This window comes from Chelonia mydas, chromosome 21 (genome assembly GCF_015237465.2).
Source record: "Chelonia mydas isolate rCheMyd1 chromosome 21, rCheMyd1.pri.v2, whole genome shotgun sequence".
Lineage (NCBI taxonomy): Eukaryota > Metazoa > Chordata > Testudines > Cheloniidae > Chelonia > Chelonia mydas.
In genome coordinates, this window is record NC_051261.2 from 7,323,214 (window position 1) to 7,344,151 (window position 20,938).

At 48.6% G+C, this 20,938-nt stretch overlaps 2 protein-coding genes across 13 annotated transcripts in view; one reads left to right on the forward strand and one right to left on the reverse strand.

Moving 5' to 3' along the window:
• Positions 1-20,938, forward strand: part of RBBP5 (RB binding protein 5, histone lysine methyltransferase complex subunit) — a 176,059-nt gene that overhangs the window by 53,337 nt on the left and 101,784 nt on the right. The window lies entirely within an intron of this gene.
• The window catches only part of CNTN2 (contactin 2), a 51,186-nt gene that overhangs the window by 13,704 nt on the left and 16,544 nt on the right, over positions 1-20,938 (reverse strand). The window contains exons 2-13 of the mRNA XM_007065110.3: positions 17,100-17,205; positions 11,334-11,478; positions 10,095-10,270; positions 9,180-9,275; positions 8,606-8,815; positions 6,104-6,203; positions 5,609-5,784; positions 4,465-4,601; positions 3,716-3,845; positions 2,585-2,735; positions 810-937; positions 189-364 (exon numbers count right to left, since the gene is read on the reverse strand). Of these exons, the coding sequence (XP_007065172.2) occupies positions 189-364; positions 810-937; positions 2,585-2,735; positions 3,716-3,845; positions 4,465-4,601; positions 5,609-5,784; positions 6,104-6,203; positions 8,606-8,815; positions 9,180-9,275; positions 10,095-10,270; positions 11,334-11,478; positions 17,100-17,154 (1,680 nt within the window). The 5' untranslated portion in view covers positions 17,155-17,205. The remainder of the gene's footprint in view (positions 1-188; positions 365-809; positions 938-2,584; positions 2,736-3,715; positions 3,846-4,464; positions 4,602-5,608; positions 5,785-6,103; positions 6,204-8,605; positions 8,816-9,179; positions 9,276-10,094; positions 10,271-11,333; positions 11,479-17,099; positions 17,206-20,938) is intronic.

A 20,938-nucleotide genomic window follows, 5' to 3' on the forward strand; every position in this document is an offset into this window, starting at 1 on the left:
ATGAGTTGGCAAAAGAGACGCAGGCATTAAAACCCAGGGCTCTCCCAGCAAGGTCAAGAGGATTGGCAAATTGGAAACATCCTAGAAGAGCCAAAGACACGGTGGCAAATGGGACTCAGGATGTTTTGTTTCTCCCTTTGCCCCAGGTTTCTGGAGAGGGCATCAGCACAGAACCCCTTGATACTCACCCTGCTAGCTCGCTTGTAGTGCCCTTCCGACTTTTCAAAGTCAATGGGGAAGTCCTCCAGGGACCAGGTGAAAGTTAGGTCCATAGTTGGGTCATGGGAGGCATGGCACTGCAGGGTAATGTTTTCGCCTAAGTTGATGTCAGCACTAGATGGTGCCAGGGTGATTTTGGTGGCATCTGCAGAGGAGGTGAGAGGGCTGTTAGTTGTAGATGTAACCTCCATGCACCAGTCATTGTCCGGTTAACAACACACAGGCTGATTTGGGGTTTGACTTTGCAAAACCAAAATCTGATCAGCAAGGAATTGCAAAGCCAAAACCACCCCTGTTTTTGTCTCTCTCTAACTAGGAACCATCAATAGTTTTCCAAGGGGCAGAAAAGGATTAAATTAGATGCAAAATAGAAATATTTTCTCAGGGCCAATTGCTCATGGTAACCTTTGTGGAAGGGTGGGTGGAATTGAAGGATTGTCCTGATGACTGAAATGAGTTAAGGGTGTGAGTCCCTCTGAGAACCGGATTATTTTCTGGAATCGGAGAAGGAAATGTGTCCCCCTTCATGTTAGGGCACTCTTAGCACCCTCCTTGCTGCTTCAGCTCAAGTACAAGCCAAATATCTCTACCTCGAACTGAGAGGATTCCTGTGCTGTTGGCTTTTCCCATGAAATTCTCAGCAAAGCAGGTATACTTCCCCTCATCAGATTTGCTGATATTCCGGAGGATCAAGGTGCCATCTGGGGTAATAGTCACCCTGGAGAAGGAAAAGAGCCTCAGCAATAAGTAAGATTAAAGTGGCATGGACAACAGTCCTATTCACTGTGTGCACCCACTTCGAAATGGAATTCCTAGATGCTGCTGACTTCTCTAGGGATGCAGGTCATAAAGACCAGGCTGCAAAATCTAGGTAAGACTTTTTAAAGAAGAAGAACAGCCGTGTTAGTCTGTATTCGCAAAAAGAAAAGGAGTACTTGTGGCACCTTAGAGACTAACCAATTTATTTGAGCATAAGCTTTCGTGAGCTACAGCTCACTTCATTCGATGAAGTGAGCTGTAGCTCACGAAAGCTTATGCTCAAATAAATTGGTCAGTCTCTAAGGTGCCACAAGTACTCCTTTTCTTTTAAAGAAGAAGCAAATGGAGTGCAGCAAACGTCACTAGCTTTTATAAAGAAGGGATCTTTGATGTTCAGTCCTATGTAATGTACCCTCCGTGGAAGCTCTGAAATGCAAGAATGTGAGCATTCCCTAAAACCGAGTACGGGTAATCGGTGCTCCATGCTGCTCTTCCATGTTGATTAGCTGGAGGGCTCAGGATTTTTGCTTCCATTTCACCTTGAACTCTCTTTGGTTTTTACCATTTTTTTGGTTCATGGGGAAGCAAACCTACTCCACTTATCTCAGCCTCTGGGGATAGCCAACCCGCGTGGGACTTGGTGGAGCATGATGGGGTGTGTTCCCCACACGAGCCCTGCAAGAGCTGAGTTAGGCCAGGTGGGCCGAATCAGCTAATTAGGCTGCAAGCAGGGGAGCCTTAGGCTATGAGGAGGCAACTGATTGGGAACAAGCTCACTTCTGTAGGAACAGGGGGGCTGTATAAAGCCAGGTAGCGGGCTGCAAACTGGGGCTGCTGCTGGGAAACACTTCAGTGAAGTAGGCTGCCATCCCTCCCTGAGTGGAGGGAGTTGGAGACTGGCAAGGAGAGGGTGGGAACCAGTGATGTCGGAAGAAGACCAGAAAAACAGCAGCAAGGAGTGAGTTGTTATAGGGTCCTTGGGCTGGAACCCAGTGTAGAGGGTAGGCCTGGGTGCCCTACCAGCCACTGGGGAATGGCAAAGGGCATTGGATACACCAGCCAGACAACGGGTCTGGAAAGACTGTGAATTCCCTGGAAGGGGGAAGACCTTCGTGACCTGCCTGGAGGACCAAGCCACGAAGAGGAGACTGCAGTTCCTGGAGTGAAAGGGGCCGCATGGCGAGACAGGATGGGGAAAATACCACTGGAGGGAGAACGCAAGACTGGCACAGCTCGGTCCCAGAACAGCCAGCGAGAGGCGCTGCGAGCGGTGAGTGCGCCCTGTGACCAGGAGGGGCACTTTTTCAGAGGGTTTTGTTCACCGTCCATTTCTTTCCTGCAGTTTGTTCCTCCCATCCCCCAAGGCCATCCATCTGGCTGAGGAAGGCCCAAATGCATGTAGCTCCTACATCTGCCAGAGGGCTTGCTGCCGAGCAATACAAAAGGCTTTCACATTCCCAGGGCCTACCAAATTGACCCAGATCTAGCATGATAGTAAAGGGTGCTAACTAGAGGGCCACCAGTTAACAGCTGGGTGGTCTTCTGCAAGGAAAACATATTTTCAGCTGTTGTTGTTCCTAGCTAGAAGCAGACTTGGTGCTAGTACCTGCTACTGTTGATCAGGAGCTCAGTTCCTTTGGTCCAGAGCACAATGGACTTTGGTGCTGCTCTGGGCTGGCACGGGATGATGACCTCCCCACCTCGGGCTGCTGGTATCAACCGCTTCACGGGGTTTAGCCGAAAATCTGGCGCTAAGGCTAAGAAGAAAAGAGGCTTAAGGGATCTTCTCAAATACTGATCTATGAGCATGGTAAAGCTGCAGCGTAACTGGATTCTGGTGTGTCACCAAACTGCATGACAATAGCCGTATAACAATAGCATGATGGATGAGCAATTCCTTCACTGCTCAATGACTGCTGGATTGATTTGGCTGTTCCATCATCAACCATGAGAGGTGCTACCTGATTCTGATGTAGCACGCTTGGCAATGGGGATATGACCTTAATGCTCGCAAGGTCTTTGCCGAGACCCACAACCAGCCAATTTCAAAGAGGATGGGGATGTTCGCTTCAGTGTCCTGAGCAAAATTCCAATCGGTGTAAATACCTAATGTCTCCTAAAATTTCCCCTTTCAACTGGATCGGAAATTCTGCTTTACTTGCTGTTAAACAGCTGCTGCTTAGAGCATTTCACTGCTAAGCTGCTGGTTCAAATCCAGCTCAGACTAGTATCAACACCAAGACAGCATCTTGTGATCGCTGTTTGGTCTCTGTGAAATGAGGTTGGGATCTGCCCAGTTCCCCTTTGCTGCCAGCCACAACAGACTGACTGGGCCATGGGTGCTGAACTATTTTCTCAGCCCCCGTTCCGAGGTCAAGGGAAAACTGCGTAGTGGGGGGGGGAAATTGTTATACTTCTATTGTCGTGCAGTTTGGTGACCACACCACACTGCTGTAGTTGGTGCAGTATCTGTTCTCAGGCGAAGCAGAGGAGTTAATTCTCCAGAACCGTCTATCTTTTAGGAGAACTACATGTACGCAAACATGTAATAGATGTGCCCTATCCCAGAGGTGCTGCATTTCTGTGGTGGGTAAGTGGTTCTTGTGTGCTTGTAAAGGACTGCGATGAAAAATGTAGCGTACGAATACAGTAAATGTGTTCGGACTGTGTCTACAACACTGCAGTGTCTAGATAGTCCTTGGAAACCCGGGGGACCCTTGGGAAAACGATGAGTTACCTTGCACTGTTAATTCAGCACTTGCATATACTGTGCCGTGTTTGTTCTCAGCTACACACTGATACATGCCAGAGTCCTCCAGGGCTAGCTTGGAAAGTCTCAGCTCTCCGCTGCTCACTTCGATGCGGTTCTGTGTAAACAGGAACATCAGCAGATTAGATGGGAACAAAGAAAACGAGACTCAAGAACCAGGTGTTCAAAGCAGAGTTTCATTTCCGCTCCTATGCTGGCTTGTTCCAAAGTTTATATAGTTTTTCTGTCTATCAAATGCCTTTTTAGCCAAGCATTCACAGGGCTCTCATCACTGTGGTAGCCGAGTGCCAGTGCAGTGAAGTGTGTAGGTATGTACTGACTGATCAGTGACTGGTCTGAGGTAAGCACCACTCTCTGAGGAGGCTTTCCTGCCCCAAGGCCTGGATGTAAGGTCCCAGGGCTGCTGGTAACAGTGGAGAGTGACTGGAGAATGGCATGATGGGAATAAACATGTGAAATGAGCTTGGCAGTCTCACCAACTTCCCTTCGGGGCGGGAGGAGAGCTGGTAAAACTATCCCCCACATCAGTGCAGTTGGCAGTCTGCTGGGCAGGGTCATGGAGCCAAAAGAGGAGGGGATGTTACAGGTGAGGACTGAGGTGAACTGGCAGAACCACGTGGGGCTCTAGGACTGGAACAGTAGGGTCCATTGCAGGTCAGGGACACGTGTACCGGGAGAGGTGCACCCTTCACTGTTCCAAGCAAGGGCTGTGGTACCTGAGAGGTTAATGGCTGCCCGTTCCGGAGCCATCTGATCATAGGCCTTGGCTTGCCAGCTGCTGCACAGCTCCAGCGTAGGTCAGATCCAATGTCTGCTTCCGTGTCTGTGATCACCTTCAGCCACTCTGGCTGAGCTGCAAAGGGGCAAGAGCGATGTAGGAGCCCAGAAGGTCAGGTGGGAGGCTGCTCATGCCAGGCACGCGGTGGCACAGGCATGGGAACGGAGTGATATATCACTGCACGTTACCCCATAGCAATAGCCTTTGCCTCCTGTGTGCAGAGGCCAGGCCGATTCTTCTCTCTGGCTGCATCTATAGTATGGGTGAGGGCTGTGATTCCCTTACACATGGCCATGCACTCGTGCTAGCTCTCGTCGGGCTAATGCCAGGATCAATAGCAGCATAGCCACGGTCGCACGGGTAGCAGGAGCGGAGGCTGTGCAGAGTACAAACCTGCCCGAAACTGGTGGGTATATACTTGGCATGGCTCAGCCATGCCTTGACTGCCACTAACCATGTTACCACAGCTACACTCCCGTCTCGAACTAGCATGAGCGTGTGTGCACGAGCAGAGGAATCACACCCCTAACTCCTAGCATAGCTGTAGCCTGTGGGTCCCCCAGCCCACAACCCTCATCCAAACTATTCCTACCGCATTATGGGAAAGTCCAGATATGAGTAAGAACACGGTGACTCCTCTCTCTAGAAATGAAAAGGAGCCCTAAATGCAATCAGCGCTGAGTGGTGGGGAAGGCTGGATCTGGGTTGGAGGACTTGATTATAGCTCTGTCAGACTTGTATAGTGGATTCAGTCTGTGACCCTGGATACAAATACCCCTGTTCTTTCGGGAGGTTTGGACTGAGAGCTGAATCTGATACGCCCAGCTGGGGTTCTAGCTCTGTTATCTCATCTCTCTGTTAGTTGCTCAAGAGATAACTCTTTGGTAGGTTTTCATTCATCCCTACTAGAGCTCAGCTGTGTTGACAGAAAGGGGAAACCAGAAAGCTGGGCATGTGTTTAGTAGGGTTCTGTTGTGGATTTGATTAGGGCTGGTTCAGATGCAACCAGTTCCCTCCCCAGGGCTCAGCTCACTGCCTGGGGCTCCTTGTGCTTTGGGAAGGGACCTGTTTAAGGGCCTTACCCTGAATAATAATGCGGCCCTGGTAGGTGTCTCTTCCCTTAGCATTTTCAGCCTCACACTCGTAAGTGCCTTCATCTTCAAAGTCCACGTTTTGGATCTGCAGGAGGGGCTCATTGGAGATCCACTTGGAGGACTGTGAGCTGTCCACCTTTCGCCACTTTATCCGAGGGACGGGGCTATGTAAAAGCAAACACAGTGAAGCAAAACTGCAGGGTCTAATGCGCAGTGCAACATATAATCCAATCCAGTGCAGCAAAATATAGTGCAGCGTAATTGCCTTCCACAGCTACCCCCCGCACCCTCAGCGTGGCGGACAGGACAGAATCTCCACCTTTTGAAATGGTGGCTTGGCCCCTCGCCCTACTCTGCACTGGGAATTAAAGCAGCGAGGCTGTTCTTTCTACCCATCGTTATGAAGGCCCGAGGGTCTGTGACTTTCTTCCAATGCTGCTGCCACCATCAAAGGGTGGAACTAAAAGGACCAAGAATACTCACTTTCCAAAGGCAAAACATTCCAGAGTCACCTGCTGCCCAGCCAGGGCATAGGTGTCGGCAGGAAACTTGGCTTTAATGCTGGGTGCATACTGTCTGGCATCTGCTGAAAGAAAAACATTGGTAAGGAGGTTGCTGGGCTTTTAGAACTGCACACACAAAGCATTAAAAGGCAAAGGTCCCTGCAAGGATTCACCTCCTAAAAGCACATATTTAAGTCTCAAAGACAGCAGCTGCTGCACTGCCTTCCAGCTATCATCCAGAGCCTGCTCGAGCATTGTCTAGTAGTTAAAGCAGAGCCCTGCGTTCTATTCTTGGCTTCGCCACAGATTCACTTCATGATGCTGGGCAAGTCACTTAACTTCTCTGTGGCTCAGTTTCCCATCTGTGAAACAGGGATAATTGTATTTATTTAGATTTAAAATGATAAAAAGATGCCTATCCCACGCAGTAGGTGCCCCCGACATGTTCATTAATCGCACAATACAATGAAATCCCAGAAGCATTAAAATAATCATTCCAACAGGAACTCAGTCAGCTGGACACCTGCAGAGACCCCATTTCATCCGCTCCTCATTATGGGATACATACCCTCAGCCCTCTGCAAAACCCCCTTTCAAATAGATGTCCTTTGCAGCCTGCCCATAAGGTCATCAAATTCAGGGGGTGGGAGGAGGGATTTTGTCAAGTTCCAGAGTCCCAAAGCCTTCACAGAGAACACCCTGCCAGTTGCCCCCTCTCTTTTATACCAAGGGGGAACCAGCTCAGGCACGCTGCTGACTGAGCTGTGGTAATGCGTCATGGGGGGAGAGATGGTCCCTCATGTAGGCTGATCCCAGCCATTTAAGGTGTTATAAATCATATAACCAACATTTTAAACTCCTCTCAGGGACCAATGGGCAGCCAGTGCAGATCCTGGAGAACTGGTGTCATATGCCGTCAGCAAGTCACCCCGCTAAGTCAGTGAGCTGCTGCGTTCTGCACCATCTTCCATCTCTGATTGCTTCTGAAGTGTAGCCCCATCCCTACGGATGCATCCTCCTAATGGAAACAGGATGAGCTCTTCTCCCCCTATGTGAGACTCCTAAATTCTTAATGATGAAACACTGCAGCTGGCAATCTCAGTGGCTCACACTTTTGACCGGGGGGCCCGTGCAGTTTATTTTGTATCTTTAGGTAGTTTGGTAATTTTGCTTTTTACGCAAAGCAGGAGCCTTAAATCTGTTCTGAAAAGAAACGACATCCTGGAACTTTCCTACCATCGCCAAAATCCTTGCAGATCGAAAGCGTTTTCCAAGGGAAATGTTCCAATTCCAGATTCTCTCTCCTTCCACTTTCTCTTCCCCAGCATCTCCAGCTGCTTAAGCAAACTAAAGGCCTGATCCAAAGCACATTGACTTCAATAGGCTTTGGATCAAGCCATAAAATTTTCCCCATTGAATCTTGAGCCAAAGACCTTGTTTCTGTGACAACCACAAGTGCCACTGCCTGTGGGAATGACAATTGTAGTCACTGTGAAACCACCTACAGGATTCTGCAGCGTATCCTACATTGGCTCCCCATTCATTTCTGAGTCCAGCTTAAAACTGTTGTCCTTAAGACTCCCCCCCCGCCCGGACTTGTTCCAATCAGCCACAGGGCACCTGTTGCTCTTTATTTCCTATTCTGCTCTTTCACCTTGTTTAGCCTTGGCTCCTGCTCTGTAACTGTACATAGCCTCACCATGGCTGGGCAGAGAGCCGCCTCCTCTGCAGCTCTTGCCACCTGGCACAGCCTCCCTGTATCTCCTCCTCGTCGAATCTCCATCTGTTCTCAAACCTCTTTTCTCTCTCATTTATGCCTTTTAATTTGTCTGTCCTCCTGCTACATTGTGGAAGGTTTGTCATGTCAGTGTGCTTGGTATAAAACCCACTGGTGTGGTGCAGCTAATTCCCCCATGCGCAGCTAGCCAGTTCGGCAGGCATGTGTGGAGTCAGGGTTTCGCCTCCGCATCCTCTCTTCCGGGGCAGTGAGTGGTACCAGAGAGGTAGGGAGGGAGTAGCCCTTGCAGTCCTTTGAGCAGCTGCAATTGTGCATGACCCATGAGAAGGCCCCTTGCAGACCAACCCCCATTGCTGCCTGGGAGAGTCTTGGTGGTGTTGGAGGCGAAGGCAGCCAGGGTCAGCAGGTGTTGTGGGCTGCAGAGAAGAGTCTCCCCCTCCTACAACTGCAATAAATGAGAGGTTGGGACTGCAAGGTAGTGCCACTATGGTGATGCTTTTGTGTGCCAGCAACCAACTTGAGACCCTCTAAATGCATTTCTGATAGGCCACTGAATGGCAGATTGCAATAACCATCAGTAACTACTGACTGGGCCAGGATTTGAACCAGGGACCCAGAGAGGAAAGGCTTGAGCCATCCAGTCTCCCTCTTTCCTACTTTATCTTGGAGAGCTGTTCCCTCTCTCTATAAGAATCAGCTTCTAGGGGGCACCATGTTCCCACTCAGTAGCCCTAGAGCACTGACCCTCTGCAATAAGGGTGAGTCCGGCAAACTTGCTGAAGACACTCTTTGTGATGAAGTCGATGTGGCTTGTGGCAAAGCAGGAGTAGTTGCCCAGGTCCGATGCCTCTGTCTTGGCAATGTAAAGGTTTCCTGTCATCTGGGAGACAAAGCGCCTTCCATCTGCTGGGATGAAGTTGGGAAACTCATTCAGGAGCCATCGATAGGACAAGCCTGCATGGGAAAGAGTTGAGGGTGACGTGTGAGAAATGTTGGTTCACCTAGACCACTTCCAGAGCAGGCTGAGCCAAGAAGGTTACTTCCCATGCTGACACAAGTCTGACCCTAAGTTTCTCTATGGGTGGTGTTCGTCTTCTCCAGGTCTCTAGCCCCATCACGTGACTCCTTTGATTCACGGGACTTGACATGAGAAGTAACTCTTGAAAATTGGCTCTTCTAGAATTCCCAGACAAAGGCTCAGCAAGAAAGGGCCAAACCTATGGTCTGGTCCTGTCTCACTGCATGAGGCCACTTCACACATCACCTGCAATCCCTCAAACCAGTTACTTTTGATATCCCCTTTGCTGTAGTGCATTACCTGGGTAATGTGGAGGGGGACTGCAGGTGAACATCGACCCCCATCCCTCTGTAATCTTCACGGGGTCTCGCTCTTCTGTGGAGAATTCCTGCAAAACTAAACATGCACAGTGAAACGCGCAGGTGAACAGCCATCGCAGCTGCAGAGGGGATAAGTTTCATTTGAATCAGGTTTTGTCGTGCCCCAGCGTGGGAGGCATGTTGTGTGGTTCTGGAGTGAGCATGGCTCATGTCATTTCCTAGAGAATTAAAGGGGGGAGAACTGCACTGCGGCAGGGCAGAGAGGCGTGTTGCTCACACAGTGACTACCTCCTGCAGGGAGCCAGGATCATTAGCTGTCTTTGCAAGAATGCAGCCAGCGCTGCCCCACAGACTGGCCAGCAGGAGGCGCTGGAGAATGATGCAACTCCTTCCCAGCCCCCTCCAGGCCCATGCATTCATCTCTTCAGCAATACGCCTGGATTTCCATTGGCTTTGCAGATGGAGGTCCAAAGACCATTCCCAACACCCCTTTCCTGGTAGTGCATTGAATTAGCTGCACCACCGAGCATGGCCAGGTCCTTTCCCATTAGTGGAAGGGTCTATAAGATTTAATCGAGGGGATGATGTTGGGTACCGTGTGATTTCCAGCACTGAAAAGGCAAAGGTTGACATTCATGCATATTTTACTACTCCCAACAGAGGAATAAATGGCCCTTGTGTTGGCTGCCCTCATGGCACTGAATGAATGTATCTTGAAAAGCAAAAGGTGGTAGAAAGACAGTGGCATGGAAGCCTTTTGCATCCAACTCACTAACAACGGGGGCTATGGAAACATCTCCCTTATCTTTCTGTGTCAACAGTGGGAGGTTTGATTTACCCCCGTGCTAGTGCGGCTGCATTCCATTTGCACTGTGGAGATGAACAGGTGACTTACAGCCAAAGCGGACGTAGGCTTCTCGGCTCACGACCGTGCCCATGGGGTTAGATGCCAGGCACTGGTAAGACCCAGCATCCTTGGCTTTTACTGGGTTGCTTATCTCCAAGTTGCCCCCAACTAGCCTGTAACGGGTATCCGGCTCCATCTTCATTTCTGTGCCATTCATCTTCCACCTGCCCAGAACGCGGTTGGGGGATCAGAGAGGAGGAAACAATGATCACAGCTGCATGTTCACATCAGGCTGATACCAATGCATACTGACCAGCCCCTGGTATGAGGGGGACACCATGATGCATTGGAAGGTCAGTTGTATCTAGCGCTAGATGAAGTCAATATTTACTATGCTAGGGTGGTGCCAGTAGGCACACAGTGGATTATCTCTCAGCCGCCTCTACTGCTATGGGTGGGAAAGAAGAATAGAAGCCCCAGAGTTTCAGAAAGGCCCATAGCGTCTGCCCCTTGTCCCTCTGATCCCAAGTGAATTTCAGCTGTAAGTTTTGGTGGGATGGAGTATTTCTGTGTCATGACTGGGTTAGAGTTGAACTGAGACGAAAAGGCCCACGGTGATTTAGGATGGGCGTGCTGGGACAACATGCAGTAGGGCAGGAGAGGCAGCGCCTGTCCGTATTCATGATTTTCTTTTAAATAAATGGTGGTGTGTGAACGTAATGCTTGTGGAAAGTGCTGGGTGGGCAGCTCTGGGGAATTTTTAATGGACAGCTCTAGGGCAAGCTGCCCTGCTACCAGGTTCCAGTCCTGACCTAGAAGGGCAATAGGACCTAGGCAGTGGCTCAGTCACCCTTCGCGGCTGAGAGAGCTTGACTCTATATCCCTCTCTGCTGAGAATGCCAGTGTGGGGACTTCTGTGATATGAACAATCATCCATTAGAAAATGCCCCCAGTCATTCTACATAGGTTCTACAAACTGTCGTCAGGTGGTAACAACTTGGAGTCATTACCAACCTGGGCTGGATTCAAACCAGTGACCTAGCAGGGCAAGACTTTGTGTACTAAAGCCAGTTCTGCAGGACTCTTCATAAGTACACCCCGCAGCTCAATAAGGCAGCTAGTACTGGTCTAGACATGGGAGGCTCCTCCTCTGCTGTAGTTCAAACCCACTGCAGTTGTGTAGGTGTTTCTATGATCTGTCTCCGTAAGGCATTTATAAATGCCCATCGCTGCAGCAGCTTGGCATTTAGGGATACAGGACAGACAAATGGGAGCAGGTCACCTCACCTGTAAGTTGCAGGAGGGCTGGCTCTTGCTCGACAAGCCAAAGTTATCTTCTCTTCTGTTGAGCCTTCAGGAAAGAGGGTGTTGACTGGTTGATCTTCAAAGATTGGCCCATAGTTCCTTATGGTACCGTGTGCTGGGCACCGCCCTGCAAGGGAGCAGCATGAGAGAAATCCTGCTGAGCTCAGCTTCTCCAGGAGGGGTTGTGGAACAAGCTTTTGTCAAACCGTTTTTAAAAGGGAGACAAGTCCAGCTAGAGAGGGGCCTGTACCAAAACCCCACAACCAAACTCCTCTGGACTTTGGAGAGTTCAGCTCCCGGCTTAGAACTTTGCATCTCAGGCTCCTCTGTAGTCCAGATGTTGGACTTTTCTTACAATGTTAATTTCTGGATTCACAGTCTCTCCCCGATAGCAGGGGAACCATGCAAAATAAAAGCCATCGTAACCTGAAAACCCCAGCCACTAGACAGCACAGCCCAAACAAATCTAGCCCCGGAGTTGGGATGGTTGTATTTTGACATGTGTGTGCATCTCGCACAGTCTCTTTTCTCTCTCTCTCTCTCTCTCTCTCTCTCTCTCTCTGCCAGCGCGATTTGGGAGTGGGCAGCATGACTTAGGAAACAACAAATGGTTAACATGTTAGATTAGCATGCAAAGAGCAGTAATGACAGGTGAATGCAGCGTGGAGCAGTGGACTGGCCACAGGACTAGGAGCTGGGAACCCCTGAGTTTTATTCTTGGCCCCGACACTGACAATGTCAGCTTTGTGATGTCAACTTACATCTTTATATTGTTGTACGAACATTACCTCATTAATTCCTCCAATTCACCCCCTGCCTGAGAAGTAGGTAGGCAGTAGTTAGATCAGGGGACCAGGGTTCTGTTCTCAGCTCTGCTTCTGACTCATTTTCGGGCACTGGGTAAATCGTCTGTGTCACCACCTCTTTCTAGAACTTGAAACCTGCCGTTCCCATCTGCCATGCAAAGTGACCCTGCAGTCACTAAACAGGCAGTAATTGTTAGGTCTGTTTTGCCTACCAGCGGGGGGGGTGTTAAGTTTGCTTGGCTGTGTTCAGATCCAATGGGCTGGATTCTGGTCTCACTTACAGCAGCATAAATCAGGAGTAGATTTTACCAGTGAAGTTACCCTGGCGTAAAAAACTACGTGAGATCAAAATTGAGCCATTTGCTCAGTGGAAATAAATTGTGGGTATTTTTTGACTTCTGATCGGGATCAAACACTGGACATTTTTGAGTAAGAAACAGTAAATCTCAGAGGGACGCTCCTTGAGCAAAGGTAGGGGCCAGATTTTTAAAGGTAAAGATTTTTATAGATGCAGACAGAGGCCTATTGAAATCAATGCGAGTTAGGCACGAAGGCACTTCTGAAAACCCCACTATGTACTTCTGTATCTTTAGGCACCCAAACACCTGTAAAAATCTGTCCCAGGGTGCTTCATGAGATTTGCAGGTTTAGTGATAGGTTACTGGTGTAGCAGTGGTGTTTGCCTTCCTGTGGAATGGTTCTTGGGGCAGCACCTGATGCTTCCTGCTTTGTTCCCTTTTCCAGCTACCCTTTACATAAAGGAATGCCACCTGACTTGATTGCTGCTGGTTTCCCCCTCTTAAATTCCATCACCTCTTTGTTTCATGATGGGGAGGGGGCCCTCTCTATTAGATTTATTGTAGATCTCATGGATACTTCTGTATTCAGAGACTGAGTGTGACTACTAGATAGGGAGTTGCACTGGGAATCAGTTGACCTGTTTTCTGTGCCCAGCTCTGGGCAAGTCAGGTCACTACTCTGTGCCTCAGTTTCCCCTTCTGCAAAATGGAGGTGATGTCTCTTACCCTCCTTGGCTAAAAAGCGCAAAGTATTATGTCGTAAGTGAGACGGAGGAATTCGACCTTGTTATCAAGACAAATGGAAACACTGACAGAGCCACCCGCCGGGGCATGCGTAATAAAACCGGTAATATAAATACATATTTCAAATTGATTTTTATTCTTAACAGCACAAGCAACTAGTGAGATAACCATCAATTTTGGGCCCCCCTCCACCCCCCCGCAATTGTCACCCACCCACCAGCTGAAGTGGACAGCGAGCTCCTCAGGGTGAGGCCTGTCTGCCCCATAACTGATAAGCCAGGGAGAGCTCAGCCACCCCTGCCATCTGAATGGGATCGGCGGAAGCTCTTGAGGGCTTTGTGTTTGATTTAATATCTACCCTATGCTATCTCGCCAGCCGTCACTCTGTCTCCTTCCCTGCGGGATGCCGTGGGACCCCTGTTTCAATGAAGCGCCTCTGATAAGTTTGATGTTTTATGCAAGAGTGAATTCCAGCTGGGAAAGGCCCAGCAGGATTCGTCTGGGCTTGGACGCCCTTTACCTTTGGTTCATAGGGTTCTTGTTTGATGTCTAAGCTGCCATGGCATACAGGGACGGGGGCAATAGGGGAGAGGGACTCGCTAATTGGCTAAGTCCTCTCTGAACAGCTGGCTGCTTACTGCTGTGTCTGTGGACTGGTGCCTGAGCGTTAACCAATTACCTGAGTCCCCCCACTGAGCCTCAGTACAGTGCTTGGACGTGCTGCTGCAAGTGAGCTGGACTCACACCGGGCCCTTTATGATGTATAGGTATCAGTGGCCAAACGCACAAGGACAGGTTGTGACACCCCCCCCCCCCGCCCCCCGTGTTACTGACATTGGTAGGAGCCGCACTGGCATCACAAACTGGCCTATAGATGGTGAAATCAGGGCAGTGGTATTGTGAGGCTTCATAGCCCCTTCCCCAAATCTATGTAGATGTCCCCCACTTTGCTGCTGGAATAGTCCCTTCCCAAAAGTGAAAGTCTCTCCTCCTGACCATGCCAGTAGCAGACACACTGAGCTGCTCTCAGCAAGAAATCGCTCTGTGCTGATCTTACCACTGCTGGGCAGTGGATAAAATAATCCGGGTTTAATGCAGAATTAATAAGACTGTTGTGTGTTAATCCATTCCAATAGTAAAAAGCAAACGTACTGAGGCTTAACAACTAAGCAACCACATTTCCATTTAAGTCATTAGAACTTAATAAGTAATGAATGGCAAATTATTTCTATTTATTTATCACCCAAAAGCCATGGTATTAATACTCAAATGCATTGCTCCGTGTGTCCACGCTACACAAGCCGAGCCTGGCTAATCTTTTCTTCTAATTCTACCAAAACACTCTTGCTGTCCTCTACTGCCCTTCTCTGCAGTGGTTATGGACTGCAGAGGTCAAGCATTGATTTTCTGTATGTGAACAGTGCAAGAAGTTCAGGCAAATTTGTGTCCATGATTCCCAGGTGTCTGGGTGAAATGGCCAGATCTCACTTGTTCACCAACACAAGCCTATCAAGGTTAAAAAATAAGGCATTGAAATTCTAGATGGATTAGGGCGAAGGCCTGGGAGCCCAGGAGAAAATTCTACGCCTGCCTGAGCCACGTTGACTCCGTTGTAGGACCCTGGGCACATCACTCCACCTTAGACCTGTCGTTTGTAAATCTTCGTCCTTTGGGACAATGTCTTCTTGTTGCAACAGCAGGAGGTTGCATTGCTGGGTCATGATGTCCAGCTGCAAATTTTCAAGCCCTGAGGACATTTTGAAACACAGTCATGTCCTGCAAGCTTAGTTTGCAGGAAGCAGGATGATCCAGTCAAAACTGGGAATGTCCCATGAAAAATGGAACAGCTGCTATCTATCTTGACCTCTCAGCTTGCTGCCCTAGGCCATCCAGCTGGTAAAATGGGGCAAGAAAAGCTGTGTCTCAAATGCTGCATCTGAGCAGAGTGGAACTCACTTGAGGAAATAAATCAGACGTCAGAATAAATAGAAAAAGATGGAAACTGGAGCACCCAGAGAGATTCCAGACACTGGTTTAGGACTTGTAATATTTCACTCTCTGAACCACAGCACACTACAGGCATAGCGACCTCTATCAATATTAAAAAAGCTACATCGTGTATTATGAAAATAGACAAAACTATAGTCTCAACTCCTTTGCCACTGCAGTGACAGGGGAGGGGACTGCACCAGCCCCACCCCATGTTGCCAAGCCAGCTGATTTCTGCCAGTTTGATTTTTCTTGTTGGTGCTCAGAATATGCTGAATGCCAAATCTGGAAAGACCAGCTGTCTGGGAGGTTGGATTCTTTGGCCCTGCGCACCGCACGGGGGGAACAGGAGGAGAGCGTCAATGCTGCAGTCGTGCTATCCAGTTCAAAGTTGCGTCAGCATCAATTCCATTATAAAGCACAGAGAGTTTGTATTTGTTGCTTTATGGCATTGCCCCCAGCCTGAAGGCTGGCACGTTAGGGGAAATGAATGGGTTTTATAGCAAACGTGAACAGGCAGACAAAAAACCAAACCAAAACCCAAAGCAGTTATTTTTAAAGAGAAGCTTTCTCGTGGGGACAAATAGACACAGCTGTGGTTAGTAGCAGACTTCAAGCGTTTTCTAGGGCTTCTTCTCAGTGAAGAGCCTCAGAGATATTTTTAGACTCTCCTTTGATCATATTTTGCACTCTGGTAACACTGTTCATCAGAGAATTTTCTCTGCACGTTACAAGCTTTTAATCTTCTCAGCACTCCTGGGAAGTTGTCACCATCATTTGACCAATATACAGAGCTGGGAAGAGACTTGCCCCTGGTCCCAAGGGAGTCAGCGGCAGAGCTGGGAATGGACCCCCAGAGTCCTGAATCTCCTGCTTGGCCCACTTGAGATGTTTCACTGCGAGGTGCTAGTCCCCTCACAAACTTGGTTATTGAAATCTGTTGCATCATAGGTTAAAGGTCACTAGAAAATAGCCTCATAGAGTTTTTTAGTGACTCATTCTTTACGGACTCAGCCTGAGTGGAGAGCAAGTCTCATAAACGCAGCTGGTTAACAGTGAGGCGCAGCCCTGTCTTGCTGTGTCCACCATAGTTGGGTCATACCTATTTCCAGACAGGTTGATTGCCTCCTGATCTAGGCCAGGCCATGCCCCTCCCCTCCCTAGGGACCCAGAGAACATTAAAAGGTAATTAGATATTTATAAAGGACAGCAGAGCAGCCTCTCCCTGGGAGGATGAATTAGCTCAAAGACATTATCTAATTTTCAGCTGTCTGAAGGAAAGGACTCCCTGCTGAGAGGATGTCCCTTTAAAACACAGCCTGACTTGAGATCCAGTCGTGGTCCATTATGAACAGCAAATGGGGGTCTACACGACAGAGGGATGGTGGAAAATGCGTCCCTGGAAAAGCAGCGAGAGGAGGTGGCTGTGTCAACAGTGTGATCTGCTGATGGGGTGAAATTCACCCCTGTGCAGGGGGCCAAAACACATCCTAGGCACCACTTGCTGAAGTGGGACATAAGTGGTGCAGAGGGGTGAATTTCATTGATAGTGAACTCAGACAGAGGGCAGCCTATTTGCAGTGTGCCACACATTCCCTCCCTCCCTCCCTCCCTCCCTCCCTCGCTCTGACTGGTGCAATCGGACCTTAGACACTAAAGTCGTGCTCCTGAGCTGTATGAACTCCACATGAGAAACATGTACAAGCCATGTTAAAGCCATATGTAGAACACACAGGATTCATGCTAGGCGAGCCATGTAATAGGTGAATCATGTGCCCCAAATAATTCCACCTTCGGCATTTTGGATGAAGATCCAAACAACCTAGCTGGTTCCCCAGCTGCTGCATATCTGGTAGTTAGTCAGTGCCACCGCCCGGCGTGCATTCCCAGGCTGAGATGCTCCCTCTTACCCGTAAAGGTGATGATGGCTAATGAGATGAAAACCAGCTCTGTGGGAGCTCCCATCGTGTGCCTCGTGGTGGGGGTTATCTTTATCGAGGAATAGGGACAGGGACCCTGCAAGAGAAAGAAAAGAGGATTTATTCGCAGCAGCTGGGCAGTCCAGTTCCAGCTGTTCCAGAGCCTAACTTCCAGCTGGGAAATCCCCACTGGCTGTCTCTCTGACGTGGAGCGCTCCCTCTAAGGGGCATCCCACTGCGTGATGAAGTACACCCAAAGAACCATTTCCCACTCTTTCATGACCCTGGAGTTGGCAGGGGCTGGAAAATCATTCCCCTCCCGACACACACGTTCTACAAAAACAAAACATTTTTTAAATTATCCAGGTTTTCCTCAAAAGACTGAAAAGCAAAAATGTTCAGGTTTGGGGGTTTTGGACAAAAAAAATATTTATTTGGTGAAAATTTGTTTTGTGAGAGTCCACGTTTTCACTGAATAAATAGTTTTGACAAAAAAAACTTGTGACCACCTCTACCTCCAGGCACTGCTGCTACCCTGAACATTTTCCGTTCAGATCCCCTCTCGATTTTGTGTTTCTCTTCTTAATCTCATGGTCAGGCTGTCCCTTGCCCCTGCCTTCTGGTCCACAGCTCATGATAAGCCAAAGGAGACCAAATTAAACAAAGAAAAGCCTCAGCATTCTCTTTCCCCAATCACATTCTCATCCCACTGTCCCATGGGGTCTTATAACTTACAGAGCCCCATGTGCCTGGGTGAGTGTGTGTGAATCAGCCCAAGAGTTGCCTCCAGTGTCCCTTTGGGCGGGGTGGGATGGCCCTGCTCAGTTATCATAGCGACAGGTGTACTGAGATGGAGAGGATCAGCTGTCGTGCTCAGAGGTGATATTTTGGGGAGTCCTCTCGGAGGTTTCGCTGCAACCTACTTGGTCTTTTTGTATTTCTCTTCACTGACGCCTCTGCGGAGTTAAAACAAGAGGCAAGGGTGCACTGGGACATTTGCTGATGCAGTGATGTTGGTTAGTGGGTGCAGCAGTCTTGCTAGTCCCCTAAGAGGGTTCCCTCTTTTCCAGCTTCTCCGTGGGATCAAAAAAGCCTGCAGCAGCTCATGAACCTCCTGCTGCAACATTCCCCTGACGCCTGCTGCCACGCCCACTGCACACACCTGGCAATCGCAGTCTTGCTGCTGGCGCATCATTCTAACTCGATTTGCCATCTGACTAGCTTTAACTAGCCCAGCCATTTCCCTTTAACAAGAATATTGAAACGGAGCTAAGTTTTTTTTCTCTTAACAAAAGTGACTTTTAAAAAATGACAGTCAGGGGCTTGCTTCTTAGCCATGTATTGGGTGCCCCTCTTAAAGTGAACCCCAAATAAACCAGTACTGAGACCACTTGACAATGGCTAGGCAGGTGGAATACTGCGATTGCTGCTTAGCCACTGTTCGTCGCTCTATCATTTTCCCATGTGCTCCCCACACCACCTGTTTGCTGTACCCACTGACGAGCTCTCGTCTTAAACTTAGACTGTAAGTTCTTTTGGGCAAGCTTCTATGTTATATGCTTGTCCAGTGCCCAGGACAGTGGGGGCTTAGAGGCATTTCCGCTGCACGAATAAATCGTAAATAATTGAAACACACGTGCCTGAATACAGAGGTATTTCTGCTCACTGACACCAGATCCAGCATGCTTGATTTGCAAGGTGGAAAGATGATCTATCTCATGCCGCACACGTGAGATTTGAAAAGCCTCTTGGACTCTTTCTGCCTCTTACATGCTCACCAGGAACAAAAGTCTACACTGTTGGGTCTTAGGAGAGAGAAGACTGGATCCAGATCTAAACCTTCCCAGGGTTCTGGGGAGCGTGAATACAGGGGTTTGGATCAGACCTTTGCTTTTAATGATGTGTGAAGCAGATGAGAACCCTGCTGTCCCATAGCTGTCGTGACTTTTCAGGGCTCATGTTGTTGTTATATTTGTATTAAGGTGATGCCTACAGTCCCCAACCAAGACTGGAGCACCATGGTATGCTAGGAGCTGTACATACCCATAGTAAGAGACCATCTCTTCCCGAAAGAGCTTAGAGTCGAAATAGACAAGACAGACAAAGCGTGGGAAGGAAGTGTCATTATCCCCATTTTACAGGTGGGCAACTGAAACACAGAGAGATTCAGAGCCTGATTCTAATGTACATTAAAGCTGCTTTAGGCCACTTTTATGGTGTAATTTGGACCTGCTTTAAATGAGAATCAGGCCCCGAGTGTTGTGCTGAGACCCCCTTGCTGACCAGTCTTGTTTCACTGTTTCCTTGTACTGTCCAACTGACCTGTCTGCATCAATCTGTGCTCTCTTGTTGTAGGCTCCTTAGGGCAGGGAACATCTTTTTTGTTCTGTGTCTGTACAGTGCCTAGCCCAGTAGGGTCCAGGTCCATGACTGGGACTCTTAGGCGCTATGGTAACGCATGCCAAGTGACTCTCCCATGTCCTGTAGACCAGTGTTACTCAACCGGTGAGTCTCAAAAGGCAATTGGGGGTGGGAGGGGGTCATGAGATGTTGATGATTTTATTATGACGCACAGCGAAGAAGATCTCACTCCCTGCACAGGCCACGTAGTCTCTGTCAGCCTCTCGCAACACGCACGCACACAGTTATCTAGGCTTCGCATTGATACACATTTTACTCTTACTGTTAGAGTATATGGAAGGAGGTCACGAAAAATATTGACTTCGAATAAGAGGTCTCCAACCTGAAAAGGCTGAGAAAGACTGGTCTAGGGCTCTGCTGAGTCCTTGTCCAGTGTTGTATCCACAGGGACATCCTCCCTCTTGGGGTAAAAAGATGCATTTGGTCACCAGATAAGGCTTGGTGATACATGGAGAGCAGATCTGTGGATCTGTCACTTCTCTCATTTTAATTGCACTTTACGTTTTTCTGCTTTATAAAATATAGAAGCTGCATTCGAATGAAAGGAAATTTCATTCTGCCTTTCCTGAGTGTGTAGCTTACATGAACACTAGTCCCAAGTGTACGTGACTGGGCAGGAGCTCTCATCATAGAAGGAGCGGGGTTGAGTTTCAATAACCCTCTGCATATTTACGCGTGCCAGCTCCCCACTTTCTTCTCCATCTCCCAGCAAGGCTGCTATCTTGTCACAAGTGAGCTGGCTTTAATTATTTATCAAACAGCGCCTAACTGTATTTTGAACCCCAATCCTGCTTGTTTGAATTTACGCCGAGTCTCAGCAGCTAGAGCCCACCCCCAGCTTCACAATGCCCTGATTGCTGCTATTCAAATCATCTTCTCTTTTTAACTCCCTTTATCAGTGGATGCCCTCCATCTCTCTCTCACAGCTCTTTCCTTTACAAAGTTTTTCATGCAAGATTGCCTGGCTAAATTCCAAACTGGGTTATTCCATTCTGCCAAATTAGCAGTTCCCCTATGTGGATTCAACTGAATCCAGTCTTCATTAATTTGTTATTGGTGCAGAATACCTGCTGCATTTCATCTCAGAAGTGGTTGCATCACACTGGTGGATGAGAAGCCCCTCTGCACCAGACCCCTGTTTATCTGACTAGTAGAAAGAGTGTAGAATTTATTCAGATTTCTAGTGTGAGTGCTGCAGGGTAACGGATGTTATCCAGTTTCAAATGATGAGTGTTTTGGATAAGAGGAGTTTGGATAAATCATATTCTATTGATTATACAGCCTGTAAAGTATTTACGGTTCCTTCAGGAGGAAAGGCACCATACAAATGTGCTTTGCTATTGTGTATTTACTCTGCAAACTAGCACCGGGAAGGCCAGTTGAGGACACTTAACTGCCTGCAAGACAGG